Source organism: Megalops cyprinoides, chromosome 20 (genome assembly GCF_013368585.1).
Source record: "Megalops cyprinoides isolate fMegCyp1 chromosome 20, fMegCyp1.pri, whole genome shotgun sequence".
NCBI classification, from domain to species: domain Eukaryota; kingdom Metazoa; phylum Chordata; class Actinopteri; order Elopiformes; family Megalopidae; genus Megalops; species Megalops cyprinoides.
The window spans coordinates 6,743,128-6,762,468 of record NC_050602.1 but is presented as its reverse complement, the minus strand read 5'-3'; the positions used below and the strand labels follow the sequence as shown (position 1 = coordinate 6,762,468).

Sequence of the window (19,341 nt, the reverse complement as noted above, 5' to 3'; positions counted from 1 at the left end):
TTTCGGTAAAGACACATATAACTGAATCAAGCGAGGCCTGTGTGTAGTTTCACACACAGGCGGTGTGGAAATGAAGCACTGTAACAGGGTTTTTATGATGCTCTGCGTTTGTACAGATAATCCTGGCGGTGTGGGGCACCGAGGACAGAACAAGCCCCCCTCCCCCGATGGCGCGCCGCGTCCCGGCTGCCAATTGGCTGGAGACGCCAGAACAACTGCCAGGGGTAACGGTAGAGGAGGGGAGGAGCAGGAGGCCTTGTGCCCGAGCAGAACACTGTGGCGGGTGCCACATCGACCTCCTTCTCTCTGCACGCCGACCTGTCTGTCGGGGGTACACTGCGCATTCGCCGCTCCTGCCACACCGCCACGGGGTCACGCCCACCGGAGAGGACATCTGGAGTGAGCCCCTGCTCTGTTTTGGGGTGCCTTGTATCCCTGAGGGGTGATTAAACAGTGTCCCATGCACGCTAAAGACTGAACTGGAGATGGCTCAGGTAATGATGCTGGTCATGATTACAGCACCACATTGTAGGCTGAAGAGAGCTCCAGTGCATCAGGCTTTCTCAGTTCTCAGCATGTTTTTTTTTCCCCTCTAAACGGGGATATCAATGGGGATTATGCTTCTCTGAAAAAACATTTTGCAACTTGACAAAACGTATTGTAAATCAAGCATTTAATTCTACATTTTGAAGTGGTATCTAAATTATGGAAATTACAAAAACCAGGAAAGATGCCAAGTGATTTCAATCTCAATCTCTTTCCCTTTTTTGGCCTTTGAAGACGACATTGATGTAACAGTAGAGAAAAACACCATGTCATCTCTGCAACATACCCGATTTTTTAGCGGAAGCAGAGGGAAAAAAAAATCACTAACCACGTCAGACATAATCAAATCAAACTACGAGCCACAGCACATCAGACCTGATTAAGCAAATGACGAGCTGTGGCACATGGCTTGTTTACAGTGACATTTGGGAAGGGGTGGACATGTACATTTCAAACTGTGCAGTACAGGAATACTTAATGTAGGTACTTGAATGAGGACAAAGTTTTCGGTGCTGCAGGGGCTCCTGTTTTTAGCATTCACGGCGCGCATCTCTGTGGCTGAACAGAATGATCTCAGCTAGAATAAGAGAACAGGAAGACCCCAGATCTCCCTGAATGACTACAGAGACAAGCTGCTACCTGGATCACTCTTACTGGCCCTAGAGTTAGAGTTCACCTTCTCACTTCTACACTCCTGCACTCAGGTTTGTAGACCTGCTAGCCCCACAGAAACAGAGCAAACACTCCTTCTCTAAACAAATGAACTAGCCCCTTTCTCCTCATGGAAGTTGCATGTCTCTCTTGTACTTCTACTCAGAACAACACTGTGGGGTTCTGCTACACAGGAACCATCTTTAATAAAAGGTCTTTAATAAAATGAAAGGTTGCCGGTTCAATCCCCGCTGGGACACTGCCGCTGTACCCTTGGGCAAGGTACTTAACCCACAGTTGCCTCAGTAAATATCCAGGTGTATAAATGGATAACATTGTAAAGAACTGTAACCAATGTAAGTCGCTTTGAATAAAAGCGTCTGCCAAATGAATAAATGTAAATGTAAAAGTTGTGTTTGACAGAGGCCAGCTCAAATAGAAATTTCAGCCAAAGTCTTAAACATCATTTACATTTTCACACTGGAAAAAAAACACAAGGAACCAGTTTTGTAATGGAGAAATCTAAATGTTTTTTCCCCACGCTAATGACATGTGTATCATTTCCTGCCTCTGGTGCATGACTGACGTGTGAACGCTTTCTAACTCCCTGTAACGAGTCAATCTCAATATAAGCTCTCAAAGCATGCACATGTGACTGTTCCAGATCCTTTCTGCCATTTATTTTTAACTGAACACTTGACGTTTCTGAAGACTTTTGCTGAAGCCAAAGTGAACGTCGTCTCACTTTTCTCCTGTCCGCCTACAGTCCTCAGACACACTTTGAAAAAGGTCAGTCCAGTTCTGCGCGTTAGCATGAGGTTAGCACACCAATAAAATGGATACAAATTCAGACGCCACACCAAGGCCCAAACCCGCTTGCAGCACAAAGAGCTGACTTTGTCTAAAGTAGAGTAAACTGTTTGGAGTTCACATTTATGCATTTAAAAGTGGATAAGGAGAGTTTTTATGGAGTAACAATTCAAATGTAATGTCTTTGAATCCAGAGACAGAAATGTGGAGCATTGTATATAGGTGTTTTACAAGACATACAGGTAGAAGATCACAAAAAATGTTTCAGATCAGCTAGTAAAACGAACAATGACCTATTCAACAAGGATACATACCAATGGGGCTAAGGGATGACCAAATTTCAAATGAACCCACAGCGGCTTTTCATTTTGAAACACTGAATCACACAGCATTCTGTTCTACACCACAGAACTCTAGGTGCCAAATGGCCGAAGCGGCCGGCGCACCTCTCGCATGGAGCTGAGAGGGCAACAGCCACGGTCCCTCCAAATTCCTGCCATAGCTTTCATTCATGAGGCAGCGATCCCACTCTTCCCTCACCCCCGTTCTCCGACTGACCCTCTTAAATCTCCCTCCCCATCCCGCGGAGCCCTTCGCAAATTTCACAGGGGCAAGCTGGCAGATTTGGACAGAAACACACAGGCATTCATCTTCCTGTTGAATAACATTAACACGCTCATGAAAGGCTGACTTTTCTTGGCTGCGGCTTTGAGAGCTGGTGAAAACACCAGCGCAGATCAGAGGTGGGCCTTACAAATTCCCCCCTGTTCTCCCCGCGATAAAAAATTGAACGGCCCTGTCAGAGATGTCTTAATTGCATCTGCAGTGTGTAATCCGAGTAATGCGCATCTCAGCTGGTGGGAAGCCGGCCTGGCAGAGGGACAGCGGGGGCTCCTGGCCGGAGCTGGTCTCCGAAGCAGCCGCGGTGTCTCGCGGTCCTTTGCTTTACACAACGAAAACTAGGCCACGCCCGGCGACAGAGCCCCAGGTGACGGTGACATGGGGCGGAGCCGCACTGGCAAATATGCGAGGCTTCCCGGCTTCTTGGCCGCATGATCGTGGCCCTTCGGTCCAAGCCGGGGACCACCGGTGACATCACCTATGACAAAGTGGCCAGCAGGACAGGGCTGTTTTCAGTGGAGCTGCTTTCGGTGTTGACACTGGAGGCAGATTCTCTCTCTCTCTCTGTCTCTCCAACTGTCCATTTATACTGTGTGCTTATGTATCCATCGCTTGCCCTCTGTCCCCCCCTTCTCTATTTACATAACACACATGTATCCATCTCTCTTCCTGCCTCCATCACCCTCTCTCTTGCTCACCCACTCTCCATTTATACTATACACACTGTATAATACACATACACACTATACATATAACACACACACTGTATATATCCCTCTCTCTACCTCCTGTCTCTCTCTACCTCCATTCCCCTTTTCTCTGTCTCGCCATTTCTCCATTTATAGTACATGCATGTATCCATCTTTGTCCCCCCACTCCTCCTCTCTCATTCTATCAGTTGCATTCTCTCCCAGCCTCTCTCCTTTATTCATGTCATTTTTTATATATATACCTATATAATCCTGTTTTCTCCACCCATCTCTCCCATAATTTCTCGCCAAGTATTTAAGTGTGAGTGAGTGTGTATACTGTATGTATTATATACACCATGTGCAAACATGTGTAAACACATAAGCATCCTTCTCTCTCTCTCTCTCTCTCTCTCTCTCTCATCTTGTGGCGGTCTCTCACCACGTGTGACGTGTCTCTCAGAGGAGCCATGTTCCTGCCATGCCCCCCCCCCCCCCGCCCCCCCCGCGCACCGCTCCCTGTCGCTCCAGCTGCCACTCCACACAGCGAAGCTGCACTCAGGCTAACGGGGAGAGGGCCTCCAAAGGACGGCTGGTGTCCTGCCGAAAAGCGGGCACCGTCGAGACACAGGGGCGGCACGTTTCAGGGCATTAAGCCGTGATGTGTGGGAATATTCCAAAGCAATATGGAGCATGTAAAGGGTGATATAGGGTATGATTGGGGTGATGAAGTGCCTTGCTCCAGGTTGGTTTGTGGTCTGTTCAGGGCACTGCTGTGCCGTTTTCTGGATCTCTCTGGTATATTTAAGGTTGGGTTGCAGTATGTTCAGGGCAATGCTGTAGCACATTCTGGGTTGGTTCATTGTGATGTTGTGCCATGTTTACTGTGGTATGTTGCATGTTCTGTGTGACAGACAGCAACCTATTCAGCATTCCTCGCTCACCCCCTTCTCAATCCAGTCTGCTGTTTGCGACTGGCTCTCCGTCAGCGTCTTGCGCGGAGACACTGCCCTCCACCCAGAAAATTCCCATTCGCCTGCACGCAGGCTCCCCAGTTTCTTAATTGCGGATTCAGAACAGAAGCTGACACGAGCAAATCCTTCCGAAACACGTCCTCCGAGCGAAGAGCACGCAGTGGCCCGCTGTGACAGATTACCGCACGTGACATCCCGGCAGCTGAATCACTCAGCACACGCTAATGTCACCTGGGTGTTTCCCCGCGTGACGGGGATGTCTCGTGGGGGGAGGAGGGGCGGAGGAGTTTTGGGGTGGGGGGATTGGAGGAGGTTGAGTGATCGCCGTGCTCAGCTGGCAGAGAGAGAGAGCGCCCGGGATTACAAGAAGCAGCAACCATTAAAAGCGTCCCGTCTGCCATGCCCCAATTCCAATAATGACCACGGGCCAGGGATAAAAATACCACTATTCTCATTCATTCTTTATAGCCCAGAACGGAGAGGGGATTTTGTAAAGATGGCTTTCTGTTTGAGCATGTGCGTGTGTGAGAGCATGTGGTTTCACATCATTCATGCGCAGAGACAGAGACACCGACACACACACACACAGGTAGAACTGAATAAATACATTAAACATAATACATTAACCATGCAGATCATACGTTCAAAGGCAGCAGATGCGCACACCTCTACACCTCTCCTCCCTGTGTGTTGGAGATGGAGACCCAGTTCCCGTGACAGCATCAGAGTGTATTTAGCCACTTAAACCTGCACGCCGTGGCCGCCTTTCACCCCGATACCAGGAAGTGACATCACCGCTTTTGCCTGCTTGCTAATGAGCCGCGGTCCTGAGTCTGACGCCAAGGCGGGCGCCGTTCCCAGGAGAGCCACGCTCGCACCCCGATCCCCCGACCGGGCAGGAAGGGCAGCCATTTGTGCTGGTGAGAGGGGGTGGGGGTGGGAGGGGGGGGAGCAATCTGTTAGAAGCGGTCTCATGCGAAGCTCAGTCCCAGGGAACACGATGTCCTCCAATAGTGCTGAGTAGCACATTTGTGTTTTCAATCAAACAATAAATAGTATTATTTTAGATTGTCACGATTATTTCAGATCATTACGACTTAAGGTGTTTTACAAAGGCAGCTAGGGTGGTTCTAAAAGGAATTAAAACCCTCTGTGTTTTGTTGGACATACTGTACCAAATATTTGCACGTCCTCCGCCTGAGGGCCATGGGCTGGGTGTGCTTGATAACTGTGAAATTTTTCAAATACACGCCATCTTTTCCTGTTAAACACTTAGTATGAGCTGATGATCCTCTAATCAGCCTTACAGCAGGTATGTTTGACACGCTGTTTTTGTTTCTGTATGTAGATAATATACACACTACATATTATACACTTTTGCCCTGGTGGGCTCTCTGTCACCCACTCACAGATGTGAAATGTACACCACTGTGTGTGTGTTTGTGTTTGTATTCATGTATGTGTTGGTGTGTGTGTGTGTGTGTGTGAGAGAGAGAAAAAAAGCCTCTGGACTACCAGCACTAACTAGCAGCAGATTCTTGCTATCCAGCCGAATGTTACCTGCATCATTTTCCCTTCGATTTCCTATGACTTTCTATTCAGGAGCACAGAGTTAATGGACCTGCCCTGAAGGAATGCAGTCCTACAGCATTTGGTGTAGAGGTACGGTGGGAATGATTTTTTGTATTGCAAGTCCCATCTGAATTAACCCTCTGTCTGTCTGCTTTCGACCCCTTCACTGCTGCTTTTGGCTGCCTCAGACAAACACAGACACACAGACACAGACACAGACACACACACACACAGACACACACACACACACACACAAACACACACACACACACACACACACACACACACACACACACACGTGCAGCTGACTTGGTGCTGATTCACCACAATGCGAAACCGTGCTGCATGACCCGGCTCTAGTTTCACAGTGTTCAAGCGCCGTGTGTTCTCAGTTCCCCGTCCAGCGGCCGATGTCGACACGGTATCAGTTGCCCAACCGCGCAGGAAGAGGGGAAAAAAACGCCATGACAACAGACTGAGGGGTCAGGTGAAAACCCCACACCGCCCCCCCCTCCCGCCCCGTCACCTGCTCTGCACAGTAAAACTCATTTGGCGCATGAAGTGCCAACCCTACACTGATGGGCACAATGCACAGCTGTACAGGCAACTTCTGTTATCCACAAAGGTTCATGGCTGTCACTTACCCAGAGTATGCACTTAACAGGAGTGAGTTAGATCAGAGGGATTAACAGAGGACCAGCATCCATGGAGTATGCAGTTTGGAGACTTCCACTATATTCACAAAGAATACCCCACACATTTTTAAGTACTATTAATGCATATACTGTAAAGAATTAAAATGCCCACCACCCTTGGGGTGATTGTGGACTACCACAGAGAGCATGGGGTGGCCAGGAGCAGCCAGGGAGGGTGATCATGTCGATCTAGGTTTATCTAAAAGGTACTGAAGGCTAGGCTTGTTCCAGACCCTTGTGTGCTAGCAGGTACAACCCTACACAAGGAGGTGCAGGTTGTAGCTGTCTCCTGAGATGACGAACGTCTGTGAGAAACAGTGGCAGGAAGGGGAAAGCCCCTGATTCTGTTCCAGAGAACGTGCTGTGAATGGAAGGAAGGTGGGAGTTAATTGGAGCCACAGCTGTGGTCACGCTGCTAATGTGTTGTCGTTGTCCGTCTCGGTGGACGGACGCAGTGCTTGGTGTCACTGCCCAGGTAAACATGGCCGGATTCAATTTCATTCATCCCTCGCTTTTTCACAGGATCACCATTCAGTGGTACCATGTATCTATTTCCACCCACAAACATAGTAAATGGTAATTTAGCTTTTTTTTTAAATACAACATGAACAGATACGGGCAAAGATACTTGAGAGGCACTTTCAGAGCACTTTATTTTAATGGATATCAGATGCATTTCTCCTTTACACAGAGAGGCTGTTTCTGCAGTTCAGTGCAAACAGTCTCTCTCTCATACACACACACACACGATAGGGCAAATAACTAGTGACCTTCTATGCCACGGCAATGTCCAGTCAGACAGGTCTTAGTCCCCTCCAAAATAAAAAAAAAAATAAAAAAAATTACACAAAAAGCCAACCGTTCTCTGTGATGCAATAACCACAGAAATAAAGAAAGACTTACAGCTTTAGCCATCATGTGACTCCAGGATTTACTAAATATCACCAGCCTTTTCCATTCAAGGTCACACGCAAAAAAAAAAAAAGTAATCCTCTGGAATCCGAGTCCCACCGAAATATCACTATCAGACATGTCTGGAGATGTGGATTGATAAGCACACTGCAGTCATAGCCCTGATACTGTGTGACTGCCCAGTGGAAATCCTAGCCTTTAAACAGCCCTGATGAAAATATTACATCCAGGGTATGCAGACACGCTTGCCCAATGAAATTGTCAGTAAATGCAGATGCACTTGTCAAATGAAGACAGCACAGTCGTGAAACGCGTGCAGAAAAACACATACTTGTTAAAACATTGATCTTGCAGTGTGTAGTAGAATGACTCCATTAATGAAAATATCATAGACCGACCTAGATGCACTGGCGTGATGACAATATCACCGACACACACATTGTAAGAAAAATCTCAGATGCTCACGATTTCACAGACAGGAAATGGGTCGTTCGTTGTTTGCCTCAGGCGATAGTGAGGGGGGAGGTGTCGGGTGGGGACAGGGGGCAGATTAAGGCCTGTAAAATCCGCCTGCCGTGTTAAACGCTAACCCGAGAGCAGAAAAAGGGCCCGGTTTGGTTCAAAATCACCTTTTTGGCAGGACACCCGCAAATGTCTCCTGCTTCCCTGCATAAAGTTCTGTGCCACTGCAGTACCGATGTGTGTGCCACATTAAACCATCCAAGCACTGCGTGAAACTCAGGTCTTTCTGTGTAAACATGACTCACTGCAAAGAGATCTGCATTCGTTCACACTTTTGGGGACGGCGAAATTTAAAAATATCAGCAAATTATCCGTTATTTTATGCAAGATCCTAGGCATGAATATTGATGTGAAAGATTAAAACTGGGGGTTTTCTTTGTTTTTTTTTTTTTTTTGGTTCATTAACAAGCGCAAGAATTTCAACTCAAGTACACAATGAGTCACTGCGGAGTCGAATAATAGGATACTCCTTCTCATCCCTATTCTCATCCCAAAAAAGCCACAAAACAAAAACAACTGAAATATTCTATTGCAGATACCTTGTCAGGCAAGCAATAGCAATAGCTTGCAATAGTGCTTGCATGCATAAATTGTGGGCTGCATTCTATCCTCATTGCTCATGTGTATTTATGTGAACTGCCGCCAAGTTCAATGCACAGATGGCATGTTTTGCCTGTGGGGGACTTATGATTTCTTTGCTCTAGACAGGGCTGAAAAAAGGAAACGGCCTAAACCCCCACGCGACATGACTAGGACAAAGTAGTTACGCCCGCCCGAATTTGCGCTAGGCCACCGCCGGGGGTCCCGCGAAAATGACGGGAACGGACGAAGGAGGTGGGTGGGTGGCGAAACCCGCAGCGAGGGAAGGGGAAGTGGCGTGTCTCCTCGCTGACCGCGGTGGGCACCGCGCCGGCGAATCGGTCCTTGGTAGGCGCCGAGCGGACCTTCTGGTGGTTCGCACCTAAGTGTTGGGGCCTCAGCTGGTGTGCTGCAAGGCTGGGAGAGTGGCCTGGCACGCAGGGATAAGAAGGGGACGGAAAAGATTGCGGGGGGGAGTGCTAGTGACGGAGTGTGGCATGACACCCAGGCTGTCCCTCGTCCCCATGCTCGGACAGTCGGGTGACAAGGTGGCGGTTTGAAGTGGCGGGTTTTCTCCATCCTGCCACACCTCCCACTTTTGCCTGTGGCACTTCAGAGACGTAAATGATAGAACTAACACAGCCCCCCCCCGGTTCCAAAAAGTACTTATCCACTCTCACTGCCCTCAGTGGGACACACACACTCACACAAACACACACAAACAGTCGACTCACTCACAACAGCCCACATACACACGCAGACACATACATATAATTGACCGTGGACACACACAATACAGTCCACACATAATCACACACCAAAGGCCTACTCATTCATGCACACAGCATGCCAGCTAACTCATGCATATGCACAGGCACACACAAGTATTCAATCTCCCTAAAGCCCTCTTGACTCCCCATTCACTCTTCATCTTCCATCTACAAAACACGAGATCATGCTCTAAAACGCAACCGCACCAAACAAGCCGTCACAAGCTACAGAGGGTCACAACTAAGCATGCTGCTTCGGCCTGTGGTTTTACATGGGAATGTCAACATCTCTCTCCTCTGTGACGACAAACAGCTTCATGTATGCATTATAACACACTGGATGCATCAGAGTATCAATTCACGGCTTTGAATTCTCGCCACCCTGAGACCAACGCTCGCTTCTTCTTCCAAGACTTCCATCTTCAGATGGGCCTTGAGGACTCCAGAAGATACAGGACCCTGACTGCTTTGCCTTGCCGTTACCCATCAGACACAGAGTTTATGCATTTCTGTTTGGCCATTTCTGGACCTCTTTCCTCACCGGTCCCAACACTCCCTCTTCCAACCCAATTAGGAATGAGAGCAAATATTTGATCATACCAACATTTGACCTGGATTGGTAGAGAAATAATAATCTACTGGTAATATTTACAACCAAAAAATGAGGAAGTTCAGAGCTCTTTGCAGCCATCACTATTTACACACAAAGAACTAGACTTTGGATGGGAGTGGTTAATGGAGCATTCAATCCCAGAATCCTGCAACATTCGAATTGTGAAATGGACGGAGAGGTGCCCTTCTCCCGCCGCCAGCCCACTCGGCCTCCCAGGGGTGCGGGCGTCAGACAGAGGGTGCCCGGGAACCGCGCATCTGCACGGCGAGCGGGGAGGGCCCTGCTCCGACACTCCAGCAAGCGCTCCACTTCTGGGTGACCTATTTTCCTGCACGCGTTAAAGGATCCTGGGAGCGCAGTCGGCTGGCTACCGCAACGCATGCATGCACACGCACACACAATACACACGAATACACAGCTGGCTGGCCACATCAACACACACACACACACACACACACACACACACACACACAACCTAATTATTTGCAGCTTAATTCATGAAAGTAGCTACATGCAATAAATCGGGTTACATCGACGCCCAAGCAGAATGTATTATTTATCACAACAGGAATGCACAGAAAAAAAGAACATGACTAACAAGATACCAACATGTCGGCTCCCATTTGGGTACAAGTTTACTAAGACATTTTAATACGCATATTATTAAGAAGTCGAGATTTCCCACAGAAAAGGGGATGAGCTAAAGGCAGCCGCTCCTCACTGACTACCATACCCCAGGCAGCAAAATGTGCAACATCGCTCCCCGAGTCCCCACGATCTCAGATCAGTGCTCATCTCCTCATCTGAAGCGCTCACTTGCTAATCACTGACCTGGGGTCAGTGAGGACCAGCCCGCTGGTGCAAACATCAAGGTAAGGAGGAAACCACGAAGGAATCCAGGAAGGTAGACATACAGATGGTTCTTACTGACACACTAGTGTGTTTTTTGAAATGTGGTTCACTGACTGCATTGCTATCATGCTGCACATGAGGGCAAAGCCTGATATAAAAACATCTAGGCACAGTCACTATATAATATCACCCGATCATTAAGAAAACAAAGCTGCCAGCATATTTGCAAAACACCTGAACTCAAACAGTCGAGGCAACCTTTCTTGGTGGCCCATTCGACGTGAATGCTTGCGTCTTGAGTCATCCCGCTAAGACCATCTTTAAACAATGGCATCAAGTCAAGCCATCCAATCTGCCTTGGCATAGCAATGTAAGCAAAACAGACCCAGGTCAAGGCGCCTCCCAATTCTGTCAGGTCAATTTTGTGGGATCGGTTTGCGAGACAGCCCTGCTCCCTCACGAGCCCGGCCTCAGCACCCCCGTTTGCTGATGGTGCGAGTACATTCAGGCTGACATTTCTGGATGTCACCGTAAGGATTCCATAAACACAAGCAACTGAGTGTAAAACCACAGAGGGCTGGGCGTAGGGGAGAAGAGAAAGGGGCGGGCCATGCATCTCGTCCTAGATTAATGCCTCCCCAACGCCGATTCATAACATCGCAGACACCCACAGACATCACGGTATGTTTCAAAGCAGGTCACGTGAGCCGAGCACACCTGCCGTACTCTTTGATATCTGCACAAAGGCAAACACAGCCAAATATTCACCGTGGCAACAGGCACGAGCGGTTACGAAATTCAAAAAGCACTCATCAGTGGCAGTTATCAGTGGCAACGTTCTCCTCCCTTGGTTTTGCTATCTATATTAATGATGGCCCAGCCTGGGGAGATTCCAGTTTCACTGGCATCCCGTTAGCCTATTAAGTCTAACCATTCACAAGGTAATTGGTTTAGAGAGGGGCCATGGCGTGCACAGAGGTTAAGAAAGCACACGCTGCCAGAGTCGGCCAGATAAGGATCTAAACTGCTGCCTGCTGCTGAACTGCAACTCCACGCTAGCTTGGGAGCTGGCAGAAATGTGAGACAGCACCCCGGGAGACCACCTGTCCCGCAGACACAAGCCCACACACTGACCAAGAGCCCCTTGGAAAAAGGTCCCCTCCATTATGGCACTGGAGAATAAGCACCATCTGAGAAGCTCGGAGCCACTCATGTACACACTTAGACACACACCTACCCTTACTACCTGAAGGAACACACACACACACACACACATTCTGCAGCATATTAGCTAACTTGGTTTTTCATATCCGCTTGTCCTCTTTGGACTTTGACCACTATTGTTTTTATTTCTAACAACAGGAGCATATCACTTCATTCTCAAGTCTAAACCCTTCAAAATTCTTGAATGTGTTACTGCTGACATGATTATCAATGGGTTCTTTTAGACAGCAACAGCAAGGCACCTCGCCATTTCTTACACAAATGCTTCTTGTATAAAGATGAGAGACGTAGCCTGTATGTTCTAAAAAAAAACAGTAAGGTTGCAAGTATAAGCATAACACATTGTGCCTTTGAACTCAACCGTATTTTATCCCATTCGATCACATCTACAGCGGTGTCTCAAATACAGTTCATCAACCTTTTATGCTTCTTACTAATACAGGTTACGGTAAAAAAAAAAAACTTTTCAGTTTCCTCATATCACAATCTATCCACATCAATGAGAGGTGATGCAGGCCTAATGTTGCATAACGTCTGTTCCGAATAAGACTGTCATCAGGACCGCCCGCTGTAGAGCTGCCATGCAGTAAACATCACTCACACGCCGCTGTCAGCGCCGAGCTGTGCATCTAGCGACGGATCAGAAACCTATCAAAGACCAACACAGAATCGCACAGCCAGTGTCGTACGGGGCAGCCGTTTCACACAGTGCAAACAAAAGAATTGTACTTTACAACAGATCGGTACTGTACACGGCATCTGTGCTCAGAAAAGAACGGGCTGCACGAACGTAGGACAAAGGATCATTTGAACAACTCACTGTTCAACCAAATGGGGTATATTATTTTGCGACATGAAAATAAAAATGAAAAAAAAACAATTTATTTTTTCTTTAATATAAGAACACTCACACCAATTGCTAGGTACAGGCTGATTCTCACTACAAAAATAGGTCTGAACTGAAAAGAAGGAAACTACATGAGTGATGTAGCTATTACACTTCGCCATTGAATATGTGGCGCTGACCGAGAGATAGCTATATTGGGATACAGACTAACACCATCCTAACCGTTATTAGCTTATAACACACGGCTTGCTAGCGAGGCTTTTATTAATTTAATTACATTAAATTAATAAAAGAAAATAGGCAACACTCCACTTTAGAGAAGGGGACAAATTTTCCTTTTCACAAAGCGATGGCTAGCTAGCCAGTCTATAATAGGAAAACAAAATAAAACACTTTATTATTGAGTGTGTGTTTTTGTATTAGCAGAAATAACCCTGTCAAGCAATTATACTTCATTAACGACCAATAATGCCCTATATTGTTTTTTCCTAAGCCGCAGCAGAAACGCAAAATATGAATTGAACTAGCGAGAAAACGAGACGGCTATTTCAATCATTTTCCTGCCAGCGGCTCCATTGGCGCGTGCGTCTCGCTGCGAGCGTGTAGCTGCACGAGCCCGGTCAGGTGCACAGCATTCGCACATCAGCCCCATTTTCCTTTCTCCTCGCCGCAAACCAAGCGGACAACCGCGGGCAAAATTCCGTCGGCTTTTCCGTCGCAAACTTACCCTCAGCGACGAGAGGTCTATTTCATCCAGGCTTCGAGCCGGAGAGTCGCTCGCCATGTCTAGCTTACCACCGGAATTCGGAATAAAAGAAATAGCACGCGCCGCAAATTAGCCTGCAGACCCAGACCAAAAATCCCTTTTGGTCACTGGTCTGGATCTTCTCGGTAGTAACACTTCCCACTGATGCTGTCTGCGTGGACTGAGAGACAAAAAAAGAAAAACCCCTCTCGATATCTGACAATACCGATAAAATGCAACGGCTCTGCAGTCCTAAAGGTGTTTCACTGATGTATGTAGTAAGCACATCTTTTGCACTGTATGCATGTCGCTTGAACTGAGCGTACGCTACAATGATATAGGGCAGCGAAAGCGCACAGATAACAGATCTGCAAAACAGTGTCAATCAGTGGTTTCCGGGAGTGGTCAAGGCGAGGGGCGGGCACATGCCAGCAGATACGCCTACTCCCCCCGCCCTTAATGTGTACAGGCAGATCGGGACAGCGTTTTTGGAAATTTCTTTAGAAGCACCTTAGGTCAGCTGCTATATGTTCGATACACATAATTCGGCTACCCACACGTAACCAGCGTGAGGACACCAAATGCGTTCATAATTAAATTGCAGATTCACTCTTACACATTGGTGAAAGACAACTGGAATAACCTCAAATCACCGTTTTCATGTAATGTCATAAATGTTGGACCAAAACCAAGAGGGCTATTCTGAAAATATTTTTTGTGATAGAGACACTCTATCAGCACGTTTCTAATAATCAATATTGACATTAATCTTAATGGAAGTGGCACTTCCACCTAAGACATGGGGTGATGTGTTCTTGTGTATTTAACTATTTAACTTAAATGTGATTAATCTCGTGCCTAATCCCACTGTATAAAAGCCTTTCAACAGTTGTTGAGCTATTTTTCTAGTATTGCTATGCCAACCACTCTACCAGAGAACCACAGAATCACCTGTGCCCCGCCCACCCCTTTTTTCTTTTTTTTTTGTTTTTTTTTGTTTCTGTGCTTCAGTGCTTTTGCACTGACAGACAAGCGAGACCGCTTTGTACTTTCAAATGCTTTGCTTACACACAGGGAAATGAAAGGTTTGAAAAACACATGCACAGGTAATCATGCCTGTGCATAATACTACAGGGTAGACATTATTTAAGAGGTATATAAATGTATATGATATGTCTTAAATATCATAAAAATAGTTTAAAAATCATGAGGTGGTGTAATGACCAGAGTAGTGGAATATGGACCGATATGGTCAAGGGCTCAAGGCCCAGGTAGAACAATTGCTGTCCCACCCTTGAGCAAGGTAAAGTCAACTCAGGTCAAGTTTATGTATGGTAGGTATAATTCAGATTGTCACAAAGTGCTTTACATGTAGCATAGTGGATTTTCTGGAGGGAATTTAAAAAAATAAAATTTTATTAAAAAGCAAGGAGAAAAACTGGAAAATTGTTCCTTGACCCCAGGAAAAGGTGTTCAAGTGACTCCTGAAAAATAGCATAATTCTAACATAGGGATACACAGTTCAGTTCAATTTAATTTGTATAGCGCTTTTTACAATACAAGTTGTCACAAAGCAGCTTTACATTTTTACCAGGCCTGAGACCCCCTGAGAAAAAGCCTAAGGCAACACAACGGTATAAGCCTAACTGTCTAAATATGTCACAGAGGCATGGACGGTACAGCGGAACTACACTGCAAGAAATGTGTGTAAGGTCATCCACAAGTAAATACATAAGAACTCTGTTTCCTTATCGTTAGTCAGAGCCAGTGGGAGCTGTGATTCACGAGAAACTATTGTGGTTCAAGTGTTCCCCAGAATTTCAATAGGACAAAGCCCTGACGAAAAACATGTCAGAACAAGTCACTTACGCCTGGGTAACCTACATACCTGCAGCTCCGCAGCTCATGCATTTCCTCTCTACCCACAACCATTCATCCCACTCTAGAGCAAGAGCAGGCTTTTAGTGGAATATCGTATCAGCAACCAGAAAGCATACATATTTGCTCCGGTTCATCCTGTGGCCCAGCAGCATACAGGCACAAGTCCATCACTGGGGGAATATTGTCTTGTTAATACTTTTGCTTTGCTGCATGCGGAATCAGATCTTACATTTTGTGGCGTCAGCCTGCCAGCCGTGCGTCCCCGCTGTCTTGCACATTGCTTTGCGTTTGACTTTGTTATTTGTGTTCTGTCAGTCTTACAGCCTCACTGTGGTGATTTCAGCCGCCTAATTACAAGCCAGCTGTTTCAATTACCATCCTTCCCATCTTCTGGCCAGGTTATTGAATTATACGCCTCTCTTTCATTTAGTGCATTATACACAAGGGGGTGGGGGCGGGGGGCATCTAAGGCAGAGTCAAGGTGATCCTTGGTTAGTCACAGAGGCAGCAGATCACAGGCACTTATTTCCAAGAGGTTTCTTGTTGAAGGTGCCTTTTCCGTGTAATGAAACTATGTACAAATTATTGCATCCGCCGCCAAAGGATTCTTCGTTATTTTCAGACACCAGCAGGCAGAGAGATACCCTGCCTAAACATGCCACTGAAACAAGTAAAGCCACAAGCTTGTTTCCTAAGGCCTGTTCGTCATCTGTCTCTCTCGGTGTCTCCCATTACGTCCCTCCACCTCAGAACCTCGTCATTGGCGGGTTTCCCCTTTGGGCATGGTGACAAACGCCCTTTGATTTCCATTCACTGGTCCACACAAGCACCAGGCATCACCGAGTTAAAGTGAAGTGGGACACGTGCTGTCACCAGCACACACCGTACCAGAGAAGGAAGTATTGTAAGGCTTATCGATTCCCAGTTGTAGAGTACCGTGCCACTGACTGGAAGAGCAAGTGGAGCTCTCATACAGGATTTTCAATAGGTCTGGCTGCTCCTCACATTCTTTCTCCAAATAGGAGGCTGCTGTGTGTGATCTACTGTCAGGACTCAAGCGCAAACGGGGAAGACTGGTAAACAATGGGTTTATTAAGTCCAAAGCGAATCCAAAGGAGAAGTCCAAAACCAGAAAAGCACAGCAATCAATACCGAAAATCAGATCCAAGAATACGTAGTCGAGGGAAACAGGCATGGCAGACAGAACCCGGCGAACAGAAACAGAACAGACGACTAGTAGTGAATCAGAAGACTGAGACGAACAGGCAATGAGACAAGAGCCAAGCAGGGAAGATATAGATGGGATGCAGGTGCGCGGGCAGGCAGGTGGAGGCAATCAGGTGATCAGGTGGGCAGCGACAGGGCGGAGAGCGGGGCAGGTCTGGAACACAGGGAAACAATAAACAAGAGCACATGGACGGGGAAAACAAAAACAAACCCGGCTAAGACGCTGCACTACTGGCATCTTTTGATTCAGAGCGAAGCCTCGTATGTTTTTAAAGCTGATCAATTGAACACACCACTTTTCACATGGAAGAAAATGCAGGTTGACTCAAATTTTCATCCCTTGTTCCTGTCTTGGCTATTACAGAAAGACAAGACGTACAGGCAAAATGACAAATTTCAGTTTCGGTTTCGCGGTTGTCACATGGAGCGTAAAACAAGTGATCCACTCTTGGGGGGGGACTGGTGCATTGCATGGTGTATGCTTTGCTTTGGGACTCTAATTTGGCTGGCTGTGACCCTGTGTCTGCGTTGACTTGGTGTGAGAGATGCAGACTTCTCTGTCTCTTCTGCTCTCTCTCTCTGCGGTTCTCAGCCTCTCTCTTGTCCTAAATGCATCCCATTCTCATGGGCCCATAAATGTAAAATGACAGTTCACTGGCACGCAGCCGTGTGGCCAGCGTGGTTTCCTCAAGCTCGGCTGGTGAATTCTAAAGTGTTACACTCACAACACTGGTACTGAAGAGGGGACTTGCTCAAGCAGACTCAGAGATACACTTTCTTATACAGCATCATCCTTAAAGAAGTTTCACCCATTTATGTGTATCTTCCCACCCTATGTAGGATGAGAACAGACCAATGGAGAAATACTGATATACACGCAGAGACCAACACACAATAAATTTGTTCTGTACAGATTTTTGATGTGTGCAGAATATAAACTATGCTGCCATGTGGCAAAAGCTATAAAATACAGTGTACTGCCAGGCTGAAGCCCTCTCCGATATGATTTTTTTCAAAGGGGTCAGCTGAAGGGAAGACTGTTACACAGAATTAATCAAACCTTCCCTGCAATGTGTGGGCATGCAGAGAGCGATAGGAGCACCGTAAATCCTTCCTCCGTTTAATTTGTATTCTGCAGAAGGACTGCTCGCCATGGTCAGGTGAACGGGGGAATGTTGTGCATGCATTTTCCACCCACGGTCAACCTTCGGTCTAAACAGACGTCTTGGGAATGAAATGCCGGGATATAAAAACCAACGGGATGTACGAAAATGACATTTCCTGTCACGGGCATGTCTATTCTCTTCGCGTTTCGCCGCATTAGAATTCAACGGGTGATTTTTCAATTTTCCTACTTCAGTCAGACCTGGTTGACAGCCGCTTAACCGGAAAGATGTGTTTTTAATGCAATTTTCTGCTTTTGTGTTATTTGTTTTTATGGCTCATTCTTTTAAAAAGCTATTCAGCTTTTGTCAAATACATTGTTATAGCTTCATATCTCAAGGTCAAAATGTACAGAATGTTTCAACTTAACATTTAAACATTAAAAAAAGTATTTTTTAAAAGATTTTTTAAAAGTGAGCTCCAGAGTGCCTTAGACAAGAAAAGCTCTGGTTCAAGTGCAAGCTGAGGTCTACTGGCCCTGGCTCAAGCCTGGCTGTGCTGTTCACTGAAAATGACTGGGAGCCCACATCGAAAGAATTGGTTTCAGTCCACCAGGGATGCACTGTGTGACTTATGGTGTGAAAAACAGTTGCAGTAGGCATGTGTTAAGGACGACTGAAGTTACCTGGAAAAAAGGAAAAAACAAACAACCCCCCCCCCCCCAAATACATATTTTATTGGCTTTTTGTAATGGCTGCATTATTGTGAATTCAGCTTATTGTCTAACTGCTAAACTTAGAAGCACCAGCACCAAACATCCGTGTCATGACCCCTGTTAACCTCTTTCCTCTATTTGTTCAAGAGGAGTGCTCTGTTTTCATGCGGGTGAGTCTGGCTGACTTTCCCCTGGTCCCTCCTGCACCTGTCTCACCGCAGGGGGAACATGCGATCCTCATTCTCACCAGGAAGAGGTGAAGCTGCGAGGGAGCTGCACGCACCATCAACATTACGAAACTACAAAACAGAGACAACAGTTCAAACTGTTCCATTTTTTCGCCTTTATCATGAATCCTTGCCGAGCGCCATCTAGTGGCAAAACCTAAAAACAGCGGGTTGGAGGCAATGGGGAAACCTATATGGGAACGACACAGTTCATTGAACGGTCTGTTAGGTGTTTCTTCTCAATCATTTATGTAGCTGTACATCGATCAAATTTTAATAAGAGCTCAGATGGAAAACAAAAAAAACAGCACGCACGGTGGGTCTGCAGAACCAGACTGGAGAAACACCTATGGAAAAGACACTCATGACAAACAACACTTCCATCATGGAACATATCAAGGACCAGCCGTGACTTATTAAACCCATCATCCCGGACAAAGTTCAGTGCATGCGTATGTGTATGAACATGCATGTGCACAGTGTATGTACTAGGTCATGCACAGATCCTTTAGAGGACAGGGGTTTCCCATTGAAAAAAACAGCATCCCCAACTGAACAAAGATAA

General features: G+C 46.6%; 1 protein-coding gene across 4 annotated transcripts in view; it reads right to left on the bottom strand.

Moving 5' to 3' along the window:
- tnika (TRAF2 and NCK interacting kinase a) overlaps positions 1–13,982 on the bottom strand; it is a 97,857-nt gene extending 83,875 nt beyond the window's left edge. For all 4 annotated transcript variants that reach the window (XM_036553971.1, XM_036553972.1, XM_036553973.1 and 1 more), the window contains exon 1: positions 13,605–13,982. In XM_036553971.1, the coding sequence (XP_036409864.1) occupies positions 13,605–13,661 (57 nt within the window). In that variant the 5' untranslated portion in view covers positions 13,662–13,982. The remainder of the gene's footprint in view (positions 1–13,604) is intronic.
- Between the last annotated feature and the right edge of the window lie 5,359 nt (positions 13,983–19,341).